At 36.5% G+C, this 20216-nt stretch overlaps 1 protein-coding gene across 3 annotated transcripts in view; it reads left to right on the top strand.

The window, feature by feature from the left end:
* The first annotated feature begins 7579 nt into the window (after positions 1–7579).
* Positions 7580–20216, top strand: part of LOC133259160 (sodium channel protein type 1 subunit alpha) — a 315536-nt gene continuing 302899 nt past the window's right edge. For 2 of the 3 annotated variants that reach the window (XM_061436331.1, XM_061436340.1), the window contains exons 1-6: positions 7586–7795; positions 8365–8493; positions 9898–9989; positions 10966–11175; positions 17009–17072; positions 18315–18456. In XM_061436331.1, coding sequence (XP_061292315.1) covers positions 7716–7795; positions 8365–8493; positions 9898–9989; positions 10966–11175; positions 17009–17072; positions 18315–18456 — 717 coding nt within the window. In that variant the 5' untranslated portion in view covers positions 7586–7715. Of the gene's footprint in view, positions 7796–8364; positions 8494–9897; positions 9990–10965; positions 11176–17008; positions 17073–18314; positions 18457–20216 lie in introns of all 3 variants that reach the window. The other variant, XM_061436306.1, reaches the window with a different exon arrangement.

Here is a 20216-nt window from a genome sequence, read left to right on the forward strand (position 1 = left end):
TTGAATCTTTCCCCAAACATTTCCAAAATTCCTTTTATCTTCTTTGTTCTTCTAAAACATTTCCCTAAATCATTTTTAATTCAAAATGTAAAAATGTTTTCTGATTTGTAAAATGGCATGTATTTATTGTGTGTGTGTGTGTGTGTTAGTCGCTCAGTCGTGTCTGACTCTTTGGAACCCCATGGACTGTAGCCCGCCAGGCTCCTCTGTCCATGAAATTCTTCAGGCAAGAACAGTGGAGTGGGTTGCCATTCCCTTCTCCAGGGAATCTTCCTGAACTAGGGATCAAACCCAGTCTCCTACATTGTAGGCAGATTCTTTACCATCTGAGCTACCAGGGAAGCCTATGTATTTATTGTAAGAAAATCTAAATGTGTAAAATAGAGTAAAACAATCTTCTACCGCTTCACTTTATAGAAATGAGTTTCTTTAAGAGAGAGAAGCAGAGACTGTGAGTATGTCAGAATAGGATCAGGTGATGCAGAAAGAGGAGAACTGGGACATGGTGCTGTCAGAAGTCCTATCACAGAGATTTTTAAACAAGGGAAGTTGAATTGCACTAAGAGTAAGCACAGATGAAAAGAAAACTGAATTAAGCATTTTTAATTAAGTTGTCACTAAGATCCACGAAGTACTAAGTTCAAGTTCTTAAGTAAAGTTCATTAGAGGGCATGGGAAATAAGTCATGTACATGGTAGTCACTTAGTAAGTGCCCATTCAACATGATGGTGATTATGTGAACACATTACTTCTTGCAATTGAAACCAGAATCTGTTTTTTACTATTACTATAATTATTATTATTATTTGTTAAGTGTCATTCTTGACTGGCAAACAGTTAAAGCTTTCTTTATTTCTCCTTAGGCCTCTTATGTAAGGAGTTGAAGGGGAAATAAAACATACAGGATGAAAAGATGGCAATGTTGCCTCCCCCGGGACCTCAGAGCTTTGTCTTCTTCACAAAACAGTCTCTTGCCCTCATTGAACAACGTATTGCTGAAGGAAAAGCAAAGGAACCCAAAGAAGAAAAGAAAGATGATGACGATGAAGGGCCGAAGCCAAGCAGTGACTTGGAAGCCGGCAAGCAGCTGCCCTTCATCTATGGGGACATTCCTCCGGGCATGGTGTCAGAGCCCCTGGAGGACTTGGACCCTTACTATGCAGACAAAAAAGTGAGTTTATTGTACCTGCAATGGTGTAGTTTCTCTTTACCTCTTTTGTACAAACAGATACTGAGATTAAGAGGAATTTAGTGAAAAATTACATCATGAAAACATGTTTAGTTAAAAATGCATATGTAGGATATTTCAGAATATGTACTTTTTCTAATTTTTCATCAAAACTGATTCTGTCACTGGCATACTATTTTGATTTTTTTTTTGAAAATAGTGTTCAGTATCATGTTCTGCCCTTTAGACATGACATAAGTGCATCCTCATAGAAACAAAATAACTGTCAATGTGAGAAGTAAGACCTGGGTAAACGTCCAGAATGCATTTGCATGGAGGTGTCAGTTGAATCCGTGGGAATATATAAAATCACTTAACTAATTATAGGGTTTTGAGAGCCACTCATTTAGGGGGTTGGAGAGAATGGAGAATCTGAGATGGTCAGAAAGGTAAGACATAAATAAGAAAATTTTCCACTATTCAAGAAAAAAAGGAAAGAGAATATCTCATAAAATTACTCAGGAAGCTGAGGCTGGATAAAGACTATTGGAATGAACAAGGAAGATGAGTTGGTAACTTTTTTGCAAGCAGTTTATGTTGATGGAAATCAAAGCAAGAGAGTAGTAACTCTGCTCAAAACTCTGTAATGGCCTATATGGGAAAAGAATCTTAAAAAAAAAGAGAGGATATATGTATAACTGATTCCCTTTGCTGTATGCCTGAAACTAATACAACATTGTAATTAACCATACTCTGTTCATTTTTTTAAAAAAGCAAGATAGTGTTGGACAGCAAGTGAAAAGAGGAAGTTTGAGAAATTTCCATCAGAAAGATGGTCACTTAAGGCAACAGAAAAATTGAAAACATTTTTTTTTTAAAAATAATGAAACGTTGCAGTTACAGTTTTTTTAGTATTTATTTTTGGCTGTGCTAGGCCTTCCTTGCTGTGTGCAGGCTTTCTCTCGTTGTGGCGAGCAAGGGCTAGTCTGTAGCTGTAGTGTGTGGGCTTCTCATTGCAGTGGCTTCTCTTGCTGTAGAACATGGGCTTCAGTAGTTGTGGCACACAGGCTTAGTTGTCCCATGGCATGTGGAATCTTCCAGACCAGGTATCAGACGCATGTCGCCTTGCATTGGTAGGCATATTCTCAACCACTGGACCACCAGGGAAGTCCCTTGAAAACCTTTTTTACATAGGGTATAAATAGCATGTTTAAAAGTGGAGAAAAATTATTCCCAGAGAGGAAAATACAGAAGGTTGAGTAAAGTAGTTAGTTGCTGATGTTAACAGACAAGGGATAAACCACAAGTCGACTTGAATTTGCATTAGAAAACTTCAGAAAAGTGGAGAGAAGCCTTACTGTGTGAGCCTTGTAGGGAAAATACGATGATTTAAGATATGTTGAAGTAAATGTAGGGACATCTGAGGAAATGCACGTTAAATACTGTCAATATTTTCCATGCTACAGGAGTGGAAGCTGTCCTTTGAGAGTCAGTCTTGGGAACAAGGAAATGGGAGAGTTTGAAACAATTGCTGTAAAGATAATTCTACCAACAAAATGAGAAGGAGGTTACCGTCATTTTGAGACAGTAGCAGATACAACCAGATATAACTTGACAAAGAAGAGACAGTACAGGATAAAATCAGCAGGTTCCCTAACTTTCTCCCAATAACGCTTTGCTGCACAGCACCTGCAGACTTACCGTCAAGAGGTCAAGAGAGGCAGGATAAAGTCCGTTTAAAAGTTATTTTGATTTAAGATATAAATAAAAGGGCACATTTCTTGATAAGATAACTAGCAGACAAAATAAGGAATAGTAAAATGTCTTGTGAAATAGAAAATGTGATTAACTTAATTTTGATGGTATAAACACATCTACTATGAATAACAATGCATAATTTTTTGCCTCATATTAAAATCAGCATGTCAACAAACTGACAGCATGTCAAATAAACAGAATACCTGAGAAGCCTTTGAGATAATACCCAGCATTCTTATGCACCCATCAGTACTCCGACACAGAAGAAAAGAAAGCTAACATGTTTTTAGGGTCTCTGTGATAGACACTGGATTTTTCATACAAATTAGCAACATATTCACCACAACTGGGAGAGATAGGAATTAATAAAGGATTCAAGGAAATTAATTAACTCACAAAATGTTACATAAACACTCGTAAATTCCGTCCTAGATTTTTTAGTTCAAGTTGATTTGACTCCCTACTGAGATGTTGTCCGGCAGCTCTTAGTTTGGTTTTGTTTCTGTTGTATAGCAACTACTGTGCTCACAACTTTACAAAAATGAATGAGACAATGAGTGGATAAATAATGAAATAGGCAAAATTAAAAATGCTTTCTCATTTTACTTATTGATATTACTTCATCCTGAAAAATGTCTGGCTCCTGCATTTCCCATTTCCAGAGAGGGCCTGGATGTAATTTAACCAGCCTCCTTAAGGAGGAAAAAATCTTTCTGGAGTAAATCCCAGTTCAGAGACATAAACTAATATTGGCTTAAAGTGACTTGGGAGGTAAGAAGAAAATGTTTGCATTTGGAGGATGAAAAATGGAATCATTTTAGCTCTGGGATAGACTAATGTAATAGAGAATATTTGGGGTGGCACTCTAGTCCCTCGCTTTGACACCAGCTCCTTTCAGATGTGACACCAACCATGTTAAAAGCACAACGCACATCTACATCAGAATATAATACTTAGGTAGAGCTAAGTCAGACTAAGTAATCTATTTTTCATGGCTCTTTCTTAACAAATAAATAAATACCCAAAGGGATTATTGAGTCTTCTTATTTTTATTTTTTGGTTTGGAGCTTTAAATGATCAACTTTCAGTGCTGTGTCCTAGCTCCTCAATCATTCTTGGTTAAAATGGTTTGGACATCCCCTTGCAACTTCAGGTTGACTTTCATGTGGATTGAGTCTTTAATGTTTCAGGTTATTCACACTAATAGACGAGAACTTTATTTCTGCTACACTATAATCATTGCTTGGATTAAAAATCTTAATGACTCCTGATTTGACTTAGGTTCAGATTTTAACTTATGCTTGAGTGTAATGGTCAATGCTTTGTTAAAAAAAAAAAAGAACATTTAATAAATTAATGTAGAGGTATGTAGAGGTTAGGGCTTCATTTTCATATATGATAAATATATTAAGTGGCTTCCCAGGTGGCCCTAGTGGTAAAGAACTCACCTGCCAATACAGGAGACATAAGAGATGTGGGTTTGATTCCTGGAGTGGGAAGATTCCCTGGAGGAGGGCATGGCAACCCACTCCCGTATTCTTGCCTGGAGAATCCCATGGACAGAGGAGCCAGGTGAGCTGCAGTCTATAGGGTAACACAGAGTCAGACAGGACTGAAGTGACTTAGCATGCATACATGTTCCCAACATTTACCAAGAAGTTACAATGTACCAGAACTTAAAAGCTTCACAGACACTGAGTGCTGGCTCTCAAGTTGTGAAATGGTAGATCAAGTGTTTAGAATACTATCTGTCCAACTCCAAAGCTTATACTCGTAATTTCATAATTCTCGATTTTATGTTCAATAAATTATTAAATAAGTGAGCCATATTAAAATAATTTATTCAGACATTGACATCTGTGCATTTGCTAGCAGGAATTTAGAGTTTTCTAGAGATACTCATTCTGCTACTCAAAATTTCATATCTGTTCTCCCATCTGTAATTAACTAGTGGCTATGTATAAATCCAGACAATCCTAAAGAAGTTTTTAATGTAAATGAAAATTGGGAATTTGAATTTAAAAATAGTAAGCCAAGTCTTTTTTTTTTTTTTAAATTTCAAGTACAAGTTAACTTGATCTTGCCAAGTTGAGGCAGTAATATTTTCATGTTAGCTCAGATGACTTCTGTTTCGTGAAGCCTCCCTGATTATTCCAATAGACGTAAGACCCTGCTCCCTCTTTACTCTCATGCTCTGCCATTTGAATTTCTCTGTATGATACCTGTCATGTCATGCCTTGTACTAGAGTTGTGCTGTCTGCTTAGTCACTCAGTCGTGTCTGACTCTTTATGACCCCATGGACTGTAGCCTGCCAGGCTTCTCTGTCCATGGAGGTTCTCTAGGCAAGAATACTGGAGGGGCTGCCATGCCCTCCTCCAGGGAATCTTCCCAACCTAGGGATCGAACACAGGTCTCCCGTGTTGCAAGTGGATTCTTTACTTTCTGAGCCACCAAGGAAGCCCTGTATTAGTTACTGTGCTCTTAATCACTTTTCTCTGAAACCTCTTGAATGCAAAATTCATGCCTGACTTATGTTCAAATTCATTTCAGTATCTCTTATGCCATAGTTGCTCCCAGGTGGCACTAGTGGTTAAAAAAAAAAAAAAAAAAAAAAGCTTGCTATCAATGCAAAAGAGACTTAAGAGACACTGGTTTGATCCCTGGGTCAGGAAGATCCCCTGGAGGAGGGCATGGCAACCCACTAGAGTATTCTTGCTTGGAAAATCCCATGGACAGAGAAACCTGGCAGGCTACAATCTAAAGGGCCGCAAAGAGTTGACAAAAGTGAAGCAACTTAGCACACACTCATGTTCATGAGACAATTGTAGAAAATATTAGATGAATGAATTTTAAAAAGCACAGTGCATTGAGATTTAAGAAAGCAATAATTGTACTCAAACATGAGGTATTAATTTTGAAACTAATTTGCAATATAACAGTGAACTTTATGTTCAATTATGTTTTAATGTACCTGGTATAGTAAAAGAGACAAGGAGTATAAAAAGTTAACCTAAGATAGTTCTCATTTGTTTTCTCAGGAACACTGCCACATACAAAAGCAAGATTACCCAAAGTTATATCTCTAAAATTGGGTGGAAAATATTTATTACATATGTTTACCACTCATAAACATATATAAAATTCAGAATCAACATCAAAAAGACCAAAAATCAGTGTCTTCTGTTAATACATAGCACAAGGAATTTGCTTGCCAGCCACAGATAAGTAAGAGCAGGCTTTGAACTTAAGTCTTTCTGGTTTCCAAGCCAATTCCTTAGGTTGTTTTAATGTTTTGTTGTTATTGCTATTTATTTGTTTGGCTTTAAAATTTTTCAACTAAATACCAAAGCCATGGAGAATGTAACTCATTATTCAGTGGTTACATATTTTTTCAATGGTTCTATTCACATTTCAAAAAATTACCATGAATAGTAGCAAGCAAGTTCTTTAATTTGTGTTCTTTTATTTTAGCTGTTATTAGTATTATATGTAAAATAGGAAAATCAAATCGAGTAATAGGATTTTTCAACTCTAATGTTCCTTAAATTCATGAAAATATTTTGAAAACTCATATTTTAGAACATTTGCTACTAACCCTGACAATAGCCAGGAAGTATTACAATTCTCAAAGCAACATGATAAAAATCAGGGATAGCTCGTTGCTATTTGGTTTGCATAAAATGCAATGCAATGGTACAAGGAAGTTGTATTTTAAATAATTCCAGTGGCCACAAGTTATTGTTACTGATTTGAATGTTAAGGGGTATAAAAAAGAGAACACTGCATTTTGAAAGCTGTAAATAATACATACCCATAAATGGCTCACTTCTTACTTTATTGAAGAAATGGACAATGGACTTGGAGTTCATTGGCTAACATGACATGAATATCTCCATCAATGGCTTTGGAATCACACTGCTTGAGTCTGATGGCAGTGTTTCTTTAATATGACTCTACCACATGCAGAGGTAAACTGCAGCTATTAATGTACTAGATTGAAATTTTGGAATTTCAATTCATACTGTTTTCTTTTTGCTCCTGCAGACTTTCATAGTGTTGAACAAAGGGAAAGCAATCTTCCGTTTCAATGCCACACCTGCTTTGTACATGCTCTCTCCTTTCAGTCCTCTCAGAAGAATATCTATTAAGATTTTAGTACATGCATATCCTTTTTAAAATGCTTACTTACAGTGGTTCTTTAAAATGTAGTTCTTGGCTATTTTATTTAAACATAGAGTTTTCTTTCCTACCTGAGAAGACTTAGGTCTGTCAATCTCAGTATGTATAATTTGGTGTAGATCTCTGCATAGATTGGGAGTCTGGCGATTTGGGGCTTCCCAGGTGGTGCTAGTGGTAAAGAACTCACCAGCTAATGCAAGAGACGTAAGAGATGCAGGTTTGATCCCTGGGTCAGGAGGATCTCCTGGAGGAGGGCATGGCAATCCACTCCAATATTCTTGCCTGTAGAACCCCATGGACAGAGGAGCCTGGTGAGCTACAGTCCATAGGTTTGTAAAGAGTTGGACGTGACGGAAGTGACTTAGCATGCATGCATGCGTTCATTATATCATCATCATCATGGCAATTTTAGTATTTTAGGATAAATTGCTTTTATCCATTACTCTTTTGTTCAGAGAGGTTTTTTTTTTTTTTTTTAAGTCTATAGGCTCTTTTAGAATTATTTTCTAAGGAAAATTGTCAGCATTTCAACAAATGTCGTTATCAGATATTCAAAGTTACCATGTGTTCTTTGATCATATTCCTTGACTCTAAGCTACCGCATTCAGCATGCTTATCATGTGCACTATTCTGACGAACTGCATATTTATGACCATGAGTAATCCTCCAGACTGGACCAAGAATGTAGAGTAAGTGGGTATAAGTACATTTTAATATAGTCTTACTATGGTTGTTATCCTTCCTTTTTCATACCAGGAAGTTATTGCATGTATAAAAATTGTGGTGATTATCTTCCCATGTTCTATAGTTACTGTACTTTCAATTAGTTTTTCTCCTTTATTAACCTGCTAACATTAGAAAAGAATAATACATGTTACAGTCTTTTCTAGAAAAAAAGATCTTACCAGATACCCTGCCTGTTCTTAGACATGTCACGTATCTCTTGTCCTTGGATGTATTTCAGATAGGAACAATACAGGAATTTTCTAGGCAGATCTCATACCTGTGTTCTTAGTAAATACCTTTACTTTAAAATACCTCTACTTTCTGGGAGTGTTTCTGACATATACATTTCAAGATTTTCTGGAAAGATCTTAATTGTAATTTATTCTAATAGTTAGAATGGGCCCCTTAATCATCAGCCATACTCTAATCAGTGTCTTCCTTTGGTTGATCTGAGAAAAATAATTATAAAGGCTTACCTGGTACCATGTTCTTTTCACAATGGATTAATATCACAATGGACTCTTTTACCTAGGTACACTTTTACTGGAATATATACTTTTGAGTCACTTGTGAAAATCCTTGCAAGAGGATTCTGTGTAGGAGAATTCACTTTTCTTCGTGACCCATGGAACTGGCTTGATTTCATAGTCATTGTCTTTGCGTAAGTATTTATTTTTTGAAACTCCAAACTCATGAAAATCTCAGAGAGCACAGTGTCCCAGTGAGAAAGAACTTTGGGATCAGACTTTTCCTGCATATAATAGTTTGATTTAAAAGATACTGCATGGAAACTAGTCATCAAAAAATGGTAATAATTTTTCAGAAAGAGCATTTCCCACTCAAACATGTATATATGATATTGTTATAATAGAGGATCTTTCTCTGTGCTCAGCATGTGGATGGATAGCATATGTGGTGCCAGTTAGAGTCACACTTTTCCCAAGTTCCTATTTAATATCTGGTAAAACAGATAAGAGAAACAGAGAAAACTCAGGCATTTATTATTAGCATGGTGCTCTTTCTATTAATGTATATTATTCAAGAACTAATAAAATATAGAAGCAAATCTTTTCATAAGGACTGTCACTGCATACTGAACCTAACATTAATGCATTGTGTATATATTACATAGGCATCTACAGTTTATTTTCATGGGAAAAATATCACATTAAGATATAATTTTAGCTTATTTATATTGCTGCTCTTTTCCTAACTATATTTGTCAGAACATTTCTTTAGTTTTAACATCTCAAACCTAAATGCAATATTTTCCCTCTGTCATTTTGAATTGTAAAAGTAATATATGTTCATTGGAGGGATTTAGACAATAGAAAGGGTCTTGAGATTTCTAGTCTCCAATTCTGTACACCTGCCCCACCTCTTTGTCCTTCATCCATGACTACTGTAGGTCCACCCACCACCTGCTAAGATAACACTGTGTCAAAGAAGGCTGCATCTTCTCAGGGGTCTCCTTTTTTATTGAGTATAAATTACATGCCATAAACTTTATCTTTTTTTAAAGTATAAAATTCAGTGTTTTATAGTATGTTCATAAAGTTATGCAACAATCACCGCCCTCTAACTCCAGAAAATTTTCATTATCCCAGAGAGCAGTCACTTTCCTTCCCTTCTTCCCCCAAGTCCCTGGAAAATACTCATCTATCTTCTGTATCTGGATTTGCCTAATGTAGACATTTCACATGAGTGGAACCTTAAAATATGTGGCCTTTTGTGGCTGGTTTCTTTTAATTAGCATACAGTTGTTAAGATTTGCTGATGGTGTTTTGTAGAACATTATCAATATTACCATAATATTGAAGTCTAGTCATTGAAGCATTTCATCATTTATTTAGGCATTTAAGTGTATGAAGCCATTTTAATATTTGCATTTTGCTCACATCAAATGACTCAAATCAAATTAAATTAGTAATGATAGAAGCAAAAGATTTGCACAACTATAAATTTAAATAAGAAGTTCCAAGCATAGGAAACACCTTGACTAAAGGCACAGGTAAGTATTATAGACTCTATCTAAATTCTGAATAACTCTGATTTAATTCTGCAGGTATTTAACAGAATTTGTAAACCTAGGCAATGTTTCAGCTCTTCGAACTTTCAGAGTGTTGAGAGCTTTGAAAACTATTTCTGTAATCCCAGGTAAGAAGTAACTGGTGCGAAGCATTAGGTCACTCATAACTCCAACTATTTGGGAGTTGTTCTTTGTGTGTGTGTGTGTGTGTGGGTGTGTGTTGTCACCGTGTTTGTGTATAAACTCCCCTATTTCAGATATGTGACAGAGTTTGTGGACCTGGGCAATGTCTCAGCGTTGAGAACCTTCAGAGTTCTCCGAGCTTTGAAAACAATTTCAGTCATTCCAGGTGAGAGTGGGGTTAAACACCAGGGCTGACTTTGATCTTTTGAAGGAAAAAACAATAAAAACTTAATCTTAACATAATTTTAATTAAATTTGATCTCATGTCTTTCATAATTGTTATGAAAAGTCAGCCTTTGAGTTTAATCAATTGCATGAGTCTTAGAGGATGAAGATGGCCATTTGGTTCACATCTCAACTTGAAATTTTTCCTCCTGTTTAACAGTTTATTTTCCATTTTGCTTATCCAGGAATAAAAATTTCAATTTGTTTTACTGCTTTTCTTAGAGTGAAGAAAAGAGATATAAAAATATTAGCATGGGGAGGATTGCATGACACAATGCTTTTTTCTTTCCTCAACAAACCATTTCGTTACTGAAAACAGTTGTCACTGTATCCTGTAATTCAGCCTCTGTTTTGGTCATTACAAAGAGATGGTTTGTCTGACAGACATGTACTGAACTGACACAAGTTATTTTTTCAAGTGAGTGTGGCTATGATTTGAGCAACCAAATTATTCATTTTGATTGGTTATTCTCTGGAAATACTTTAAAGTTTTTAGTCACTTGCTGCAATATACAGAAACAAAATATATAAAACAGCAGATCCCCCTTTTGAGCTGGTAGACTTTTTTTGAACTAGGTTATTTAAGATCATTGATTTGATAAAGTGCATGCACTTCTAGGAAAGCTTGTATTTTGCTTTTGTTTTTCATTTAGAAACTTTATTTCATTTTGAACACCATTTCTTCGCTGTATTCAGGCCTGAAGACCATTGTGGGGGCCCTGATCCAGTCTGTGAAAAAGCTCTCAGATGTCATGATCCTGACTGTGTTCTGTCTGAGCGTGTTTGCCCTGATTGGGCTGCAGCTCTTTATGGGCAACCTGAAGCATAAATGCGTGCAGAGTTCACTTGCAAATAATGAAACAATGGAAAACATATTGAACACCCTCGATGAAGAAGAATATGCAAGTAAGAATACCTCTGTAGTTGCTAATAGGTTGAAATAAGGCTAAGAGCATTGTTCTTTTTTGGCAATGAAATGTTGCTTTCATTTTAATTATTTCAAAACCACTCAAATATACAGAAAGTTGCAACAGTGTGAATTTTTATTATGTTGTATTTTCATAAATTTCCCTTGGATCTGAGCTTTCTAGCAGCTCTAATATTGAGAACTTGTGATAGTTCCATAATTCTCAATTTCTATAAAATAAAAAAGAATAAATTCAGCTGTAGAGAAATAAATCTAGCTATAAATTAATGGTATTGACCATTAGATTTCATCATGAACTATATGTTTATATACTGTAGTTTTATTGTACAGTTTATGCTTACATTTTTTATAGTATGATTTATTATATAATAATACAATTACATTTTCATACTGGTATTATTTTTATAACATTAATCATGGTACAATGTCAATTATCACATATTAAAATATTTGTCTCAATATATTTCTAAAGATTTGTATAAGCAGAGAAATTTATTCAGCTTCATCTTATTATATTAAGCTCTATCCTCCTATTATAACCAATGATGTGTTTCACAGAGCTTTCTAATGGCTCCCCTCAATCTAGCTAATAGACCATCGAAGTTTAATTCCTCAGAACTTGTTCTGTAGGTATCATTTCAGATGATATGTATACACAGTCCCAGAAGTCTACTTAATTCACGAATATATCTTTGAGTATCTTACAGAAAGCATAAATTGTATGTTTCCTAACAGTTATCCCCTACCACAGTTTCTTTCACCAAAGCCGATTAGTTTGAGTGAGAATGAGGTCTGACAAGATTGTACTTTCTGTCTCACACCTGCAGTGTGTCTGTATGATGTTACCCACAGAACCCATGAAAGTTAATAGATAATTGAATCCAGAGGTAAATGGATATACAAGTGCCTTAGATAGAAGGGGATCAGGAAAAAAAAAAAGAAGAAGAAAAGGGGATCAGGGAGTAAAGGTCAGGGGTTAATTCTCCTTAAATAATAAAGAATCATATGCATCTTTTTTTTTTTTAAACTCAGTGTGTTTTTCCTACTCACTGAGAAATATAAAGGCAAATAAAATCTAGATAATATAGGAAAAAACTGTAAATAAAGAAAACTAAAAAAAAGGAACCTAAAACAAGAAAACTGAAGATTTTCAAAGTAAAATTTTAATGTATTTTTTTTTACTAACTGAAGGATAAGGAATTTAGCAGATTTTCCTTTCCTTTTTTAATTTATTTTTTTAGCTTCTGATATTATTAATATGATCCTAAATTTTATATATTTCCCAAAGACTTTATTTCTAATTTTATGCCATAAAAATTTATATATCTTACAGGTAATTGCTGACGTTTATATTCTGTTTTATGAATTGGTTTACAGCACTTACTTAAACTTGACTTTTTATACTATGATCACTATGTCCTTTTTTCAGAATCTTCGTCTCATTCCTGGGTTGATGATTTGAGTGATTTTTAAAAACATTTTAGAATTGCTATAAGCAATTTTTTTGAAAGGAGTAGTAAAAGCTCTTAGATTTTGCAGTGTGTCCTCTTGTTGTGTTTACAATGACAGCTTAGCTAAGAGTGAAATTTTATACCATCATCTTCTCCCTCAATTCTGTATATTATTCTTGATTTTAGTCTGAAATATACTTTCACAGCAGAGATTACTGTGTTAAATCTGAGTTTGATGTCCCACCTGTTTGTTGTGTCATGGAAGCCTGGTCTCACTGCAATATTTATTCAAGCATTCGTTTATCATGTCTTTTTATTGAATGCTTCCTCGAGCTAAGCATTGTGCAAGTTTCTGGAGCTGCAGCAATGAGTATGGTAGCCTCAGACCCAGCATCCACAGAGCTTATCATCTTGGGGGAATAAAAGAATAAAAGGAGGGGAACAGACAAATAACAATATTATAAGTTATAATAAATGCTATGCAAAGAAAGTAAATCTCAGGGGCTGAGATACCAACTAAATGAGAAACCTTCTCTGAGGAGGTGGCATTTAAGCAGAGATATGAAGGATAAGAAGAAGTCATAACACAGTGTAAGTGTATATGGAGGCTGTTCCTTGAGTTAGAAGGAAGAGGCTATGGAAAAGCCCTAAGACTGAAAGAGTATGTATTTAAAGAATGGGAAAGAAAAAAGAATGGGAAAACAGCAGTATGGTTAGACTTTAGCAAAAGAGAGGCAGAATGGCAACAGAGAAAGTAAAGGGAAAAGGCAGGGGTCATTTCATGAAGGATGTTTTAGCCCAAGGAAAGGAGTTTTGATTTTATTTTAAATGCAGTGGTTTTAATCACTTTTGCCATATGGAGAGTTCACTGCGCAAGAATGGATAGTAGACTGAAATATTGAAGGCCATAGGATGTTGTTTCTGTCATCCAAACAGGAAAACATTGTGACTTCATCTTGAGAGAAGTCAGAAAATGAAAAGGGTGTGTTCAAGATGACCTATATAACTCATGGATGGATTAAAGAGGAGAGGAGGGCTTGGGGATCTCATCTAGGTTTCTGGCCATAGTAACTGGATAGGTGGCAATGGGAAATGAGGGAAGAGTGGGCAGGTTTATAGGAGAAAGTCACTATTACCCAGTTAAAATTGAGAAGTCACTGGGACATCCAAATGGAGATAGAAAGTAGACAGTTGGAGATTTAAGAATAGAGACCAGAGGAACTGCCTAGTTTGGAGATACATACTTTGAAGTATTCATCAAAAGGAAAAGATATGTACACACCTACCCACATTCTTCTGAAAAACCCTGATGTTTATAAGTAGGTAGAGAATGGGCAATCTGGTTTTTAAAACAAATTTGGTGGTTAGAAGCTGCTAATCTCCACAACCCTAATGTCTGAAAGCAGGTAGAGAGGAGTACCCCAAAGAAGACATAGAGAAAGAGTGGCCAGTAAAGCAAGAAGCAAAGATATAAGTAAGGATGCCAAGAGAAGAAAGTAGACTGAGAAAAAGGGAAAGCTTGTGTTGAATGATGCTGCAAGATCAAGGATTAAGGTTAAGGTCAAGGATGATGAGGATGGAGAAATGTACATTAGCTTAAACAACATGGGAATGATTAGTCACTTTCATGCAGAAATTTCAGTGAAGTGGTAGGAGTACAGGGTGGACTAAGGCGGTGACAGGGGTGAATAAGACAGCAGAAAGAAGAGAAGACTGTGTGTATAGACAGTTCTTCCAAGACATTTGTCTATAAGGGAATCAGAATAACAGGGACAGTGGCTGGCGTTTTTTTTTTTAAGGTGGATTTTGATAGAGATATTTTTCTAGCGCTAAAGAGGAATGAGTAGTAAAATATGGATTAATAATTCAGGAGAGTAGGGAGAGGCAAGTCCTTGAGAAAATGGAAGAGCGAAGGGGAGAGACATCTCCACCATTGAAACAGGAGGAAAGATGGAGGAGCAGGCTGCAGTGTTCATCAGAAGAGGATTAAGTCAAGCCCAGGAGTTTTTATTTCCATAGAAAAGTGTGAGATGTATCATTGGCTAGGAGGAACAGAATTCTTCTCTTTGTATTACATTCTCCCATTACATGTTAACCTTAAATTCTCTCGAGGCTAATTACCTTAATACTTTACTTGTTTAGGAATTATTTTCAAGTGTTACACCAGACCAGCATGAGCTTTCCCATTGCTTTCCCTTTCATCAATAATGTGCTGAATTGAATAGTTAGCCCTGCAGCATGCCTATGCAGGCAGCTGTAGAGCCCACTTTTATAAAGCAACTCCTCAGTGATTGGCCAATATGAATCAGCATTACCTTAAAGGATGACTCTAAAGTAATCTTTCCATAATAAAAAAAATCTCAGAGATTTATGGATAAAAAGTTACATGATAACCTCCTCCATCCTCATTCTGCCATGCCTACCCTCCCTGAGGCACAGGGTTGTTTTTTTTTTTAAAGCACAGTGTGAGAATTTTCTCCCCAAACTAAGAGGCTTTATTGCTTTGTGTCTTCTAAGATTTGTGTCTTCTGCATAATGCCAAACGGTGATGTGTAAGTTGGTCAGTCTTACCTGAAGTTATTTAATAAGAGCTGCTGCTCTTTGAGTATTTATATAGAAAGTGTGGGGCACTGTGTTAAGTGTTTTACACGCAATATCATATTAGTACTATTCAACAGCTCTTTGAAGTAGGTGTTCCTATCCACATTTTACAACTGCAATAGCCAAATCATAAAGTGGTAAAGCAATTCACTTACATATGAAAGAGTGGAAGCAATATTCAAATTTAAGTACATCTGACTTCAGAGTTTTTGTTCTACTGTTGCTCCAGAGGCTGCTAAAAATGATATCTTTATTTTTTTTTTTTTGACTTGAGCCAAATAGGAAGTTGAGCCCCTATTAAAATGTTTTTTTTGTCCTTTATACCTTTACTATGTACTTTTGGATCAACCCTCTGTATTAAGAATAAGTTGTTGCAGTGAATAAAGGAAGAGTTATGAGTTCCTTTACACCTGAAAATGGGCACCAAGGGTACCATGAGAGGGGAAAATGTGCATTTATTTCAGTTCAATGTCCTCAACATTCCAGAACTTAGTAAGTCGTAAGTAGATATTGATTAGTGAGTAAACAATGAGAGAATTTCAGAAAATACATTTCCTTTGCTTGTGGTTTTGCCTTGCCAGTTCTTCCTCTTCTGGAATCCTTGGAGCTCTTTCCCTTCTCTTCTCCCTCCCTCCACTCCCCTCCCTTACTCCACTTCCTCTCTGGGTTCACTCATCAGATCCCCTTGGCCTGACAGTAGTTGATACTTTCACTGACCTTAAGACGTATCCATCCACTTACTTACTTGACAAATATAATTAAATACCTAGTAATCATTTCAAACAAAGAACAGCTAAAACAGAGATCCTGGTTTTCCTTCAGGCCATTTCTTTGCCTCAATCTTCCTTATCCCAGGTAACTGGCACCGCTCTGACCAGTTGACACATCCCCGTGTCCCCTCTCTTCCACACATCCCACACACATTCCTAAAGGTAGAATAGATACCTTTATTCTACCCCCTTCTCTCCGTATCCATGGCTACTCTCTGGAGACCTGTCACCTCTCACTGTAGTCTCTTAGCTTGTATCCCTGCCTCCACACTTGCCCTCCTATTGTCCAGAGTCCACAAAGCAGCCACAGCAACATTGTCTTGTATCTCTACTTCCTACTTCTATTGCTTCCTATCATACTTAAAATCCAAACTCCTTTGCATGTCATGCAAAGACTTGCCACATGGCCCCTGCCTATCTCTGCCACCACAATACCCCCAACTCACTACACTGTAACTGGGCTGACCATTTTGCTGTTTTGTCCCATATACCAATTTCATTTCCACCTTAGGGTTTTATTCTGCTCTTTACCCTGTCAAGATGTCTCTTCATCAGGATCTTTGAGTAGCTGGCTTCTCTGTAGCATTTAGGTCCCAGTTTAAATGTCATCTCTTTAGAAAAGACTTCCCAGGCCACATTTTGTCACACTTTCTTAATATATTTTTATAGGGCATCTTCCCCTATGTGAAAATCCCTTGTATATTTATTTACATACTTCTTCACCATCCCTAGCCTCCACCCTTACCTGAGCATAAAGCTTCATAAAACTGATGATCTTATTTATCTTGTCATTGTATTCACTGCCTGGCCCATAATAGGTTATCAGCATTTTTTGAGTGAGAATTTATAAGAATGCAATAAATAAATGAATGCCTATCGCCGGGCCTGAATGTATTTGTAAATATATCTGTTTTAGTTAACTTACCTGCTCAGCCACTCTGAAAGTTTACACTCCATAACGTGATGTTGTCCAATTTCTTCCTAAACAGAATATTTTTATTACTTGGAGGGATCCAAAGATGCTCTCCTTTGTGGTTTCAGCAGTGATTCAGGGTATGTAATATTTGTTTCAATTTTAGTCTAAAGACTGAAAAAAAGAAAAAGCAAGTTCAATCAGTTTGTTAAGAAGGACCTTTGATTCTATGTTATTTTCTTATATTTCATGACATTACTTGACGCATTCTGTCCCACAGTGAGTCCAGACTTTAAAACGATCATGGTTAATGCGTACTTTTGAAAGCAAGATGTAGGTATGCTTGGATTAAAACAAGATACCAGTCATACATATCTTAAGGAAGTAGAAAGAAAGTTACTTCCAAAAAACCCAACCAAGAGTTGTTTGGATAGTTTCTAGCCTTTCTTGTTTCCAGAAAGAAGAGTGATAAAATCAACTTTTCTTTCCATCCCTAAATTCTACTCATTCTCCCATCGAGTACAGTTCATGGGTGACAGAATGTAGTGACAGTTTGGCCACTCTAAACAAAAGGGTCCCACGGACTTGGGTAAAGCTATTTTAAGATATCATATTTATGTAAGTACCTGCTGTTTCTCCCATACACAACTTTATTTCTGCTGTAAGGCCTTTGTTCTTGCACTCTTACTGCCCAGAAATCCCTTGACCAGACTCTGTGTACACAGGGAACATAAAAATAAACAAGATAAAGTTGCTGCTCCCAAAGACACATCAAAACACCTTTTATCTGTCATTGTGGATACCAATCTACCAACTTTAAAAAGACAAAAAGTCTAATTATAAATCTCCATGAACTTACACAATTGCTATCTGTTGACTGTTGTTGATTCTAGTTCACCTCAAGAATAATTTGGGGAAACAGTTTTATTAGAGACCTGTATATTAATATCAATCTTTGTGAATATAAGAATTTTTATATGATATCTAGTGAAAGTTTTCAAGTTTTGATGATTGTTGATGATGATACTAATAGCAGCTACCATTTATCAAATGTTTTTAATGTACAGGAAGTAGGTTAGGTAATTTGCATACATTATCTTTTTTAAACTTTAAAACAATCTTAACCTTTGGAAGTACGTATTATTATCTTGTCTCATGGAAAGAAGAAACTGGGCCTTGCAGAATTTAAGTAATTTGACAAAGTCAGCAACTAGTAAAAAATAGGGATGGGGTTGAAACCCACTTCTTCCTGACTTCAAAAAGTGTGTTCTTAAAAATTATTCGATATTGTCCCCCTGAAAAGGAAATCTTGAGTTTTTGATTTCTCTGTAAGACTCTTCAGCTTGCATCCTCTGACTTGTGATATTCTTTCTCACATGTAGTCAGTGTCCAGAAGGGTACACCTGTAAGAAGATTGGCAGAAATCCTGACTATGGCTACACGAGCTTCGATACTTTCAGCTGGGCCTTCTTAGCCTTGTTTCGGCTAATGACCCAGGATTACTGGGAAAACCTTTACCAACAGGTGCGTGCCAAGAGAAGCATCCATTGTATTCACTCCACAAAAAAACTGATGTATGTGCTAACCAGCTTTATGTATGAGATATTTTATTCAATTTAGAATGGAGAAAACTCTATTGTATTAGTCCTGTGTGTTCTATTTCTTGTATGATTAGAATGGATCATTCTTAAATCATAAATTATTTTCTTATCTTTTCTGGGCTTTTTGATCTCCAGATCTCTTTCCCTCTTTGTGAATGTAGCATCCCATGGGGTCCTAGGTAAATAGCAAGAAATATCCTATAACATTTTCTCATAGCACTGCTATACACTCTATGCTTTCCACACATGCCTCCCTGCTTACAGTGCTCTAAATACTAGGCTCTCCTGTGCTCACCATACTTTATCTTTTAACTACCTTGGACACTTGTTCTGGACTCAGTAGTATCTCCCCCAAATTCATATGTTGAAGTCCTAACTCCCAGTACCTTAGAATGGCTATGTTTAGAGTTATGGCCCTTAAAGAGGTAACTAAGTTAAAATGAAGGGCTTTCCAGGTAGCTCATTGGTAAAGAATCTACCTGCCAATGTAGGAGATGTGGGTTCAATCCCTGGGTCAGGAAGAACCCCTGGAGAAGGAAATGGTAACTCACTCTAGTATGCTTGTCTGGAGAATCCCATGGATAGAGGAGCCTGGCAGGCTGCAGTCCATGGGGATGCAAAGAGTCAGACACGACTAAGCAACTGAGCACAAGTTAAAATGAGGCCATTTGGGTAGGTTCTAAACCAATCTCATGTTCTTATAAGAAGGAAACATTAGGACATGAGTGAGAGACACCACACACACACACACACACACACACACACACATACAGAAAATGCCAAGTGAGGACTTAGAAGGTGGCCTCAGGAAAAACCAAACCTGCCAACACTTTGATCTTGAATTTTCATCATCTAGGACTATGAGAAAATACACTTCTGTTGTGTAAGCTACCCAATTTATAGGATTTTGTTATGGCAGCCTGAGCAAACTAGAATAGGAATGGAAGACTCAATTCATGACTCTAAGTTTTCCTCTCCTAACTCAACTGCAGGTTTCATCATCCATCTCTTGTAGTGGAATTCTTCATTCACGTGGCTATCTCCTCCAACTTACGTGTGGTCTTCTGGGGACTGTGGGCTCTATCTTTTCACCTATATGTTATCAGCACCCAACCTCAAGAGAAAGGAGACCAAAAATGATTATTTTGTATTATAAAAAATAGGTTCGTGACATTGTACAGGAGACAGGGATCAAGACTATCCCCATGGAAAAGGAATGCAAAAAAGCAAAATGGCTGTCTGGGGAGGCCTTACAAATAGCTGTGAAAAGAAGAGAAGTGAAAAGCAAAGGAGAAAAGGAAAGATATAAACATCTGAATGCAGAGTTCCAAAGAATAGCAAGAAGAGATAAGAAAGGCTTCTTCAGCAATCAATGCAAAGAAATAGAGGAAAACAACAGAATGGGAAGGACTAGAAATCTCTTCAAGAAAATCAGAGATACCAAAGGAACATTTCATGCAAAGATGGGCTCGATAAAGGACGGAAATTGTATGGACCTAACAGAAGCAGAAGATATTAAGGAGAGATGGCAAGAATACACAGAAGAACTGTACAAAAAGATCTTCACAACCCAGATAATCACGATGGTGTGATCACTGACCTAGAGCCAGACATCCTGGAATGTGAAGTCAAGTGGGCCTTAGAAAGCATCACTACAAACAAAGCTAGTGGAGGTGATGGAAT

This window comes from Bos javanicus, chromosome 2 (genome assembly GCF_032452875.1).
Source record: "Bos javanicus breed banteng chromosome 2, ARS-OSU_banteng_1.0, whole genome shotgun sequence".
Classification (NCBI taxonomy): Eukaryota; Metazoa; Chordata; class Mammalia; order Artiodactyla; family Bovidae; genus Bos; species Bos javanicus.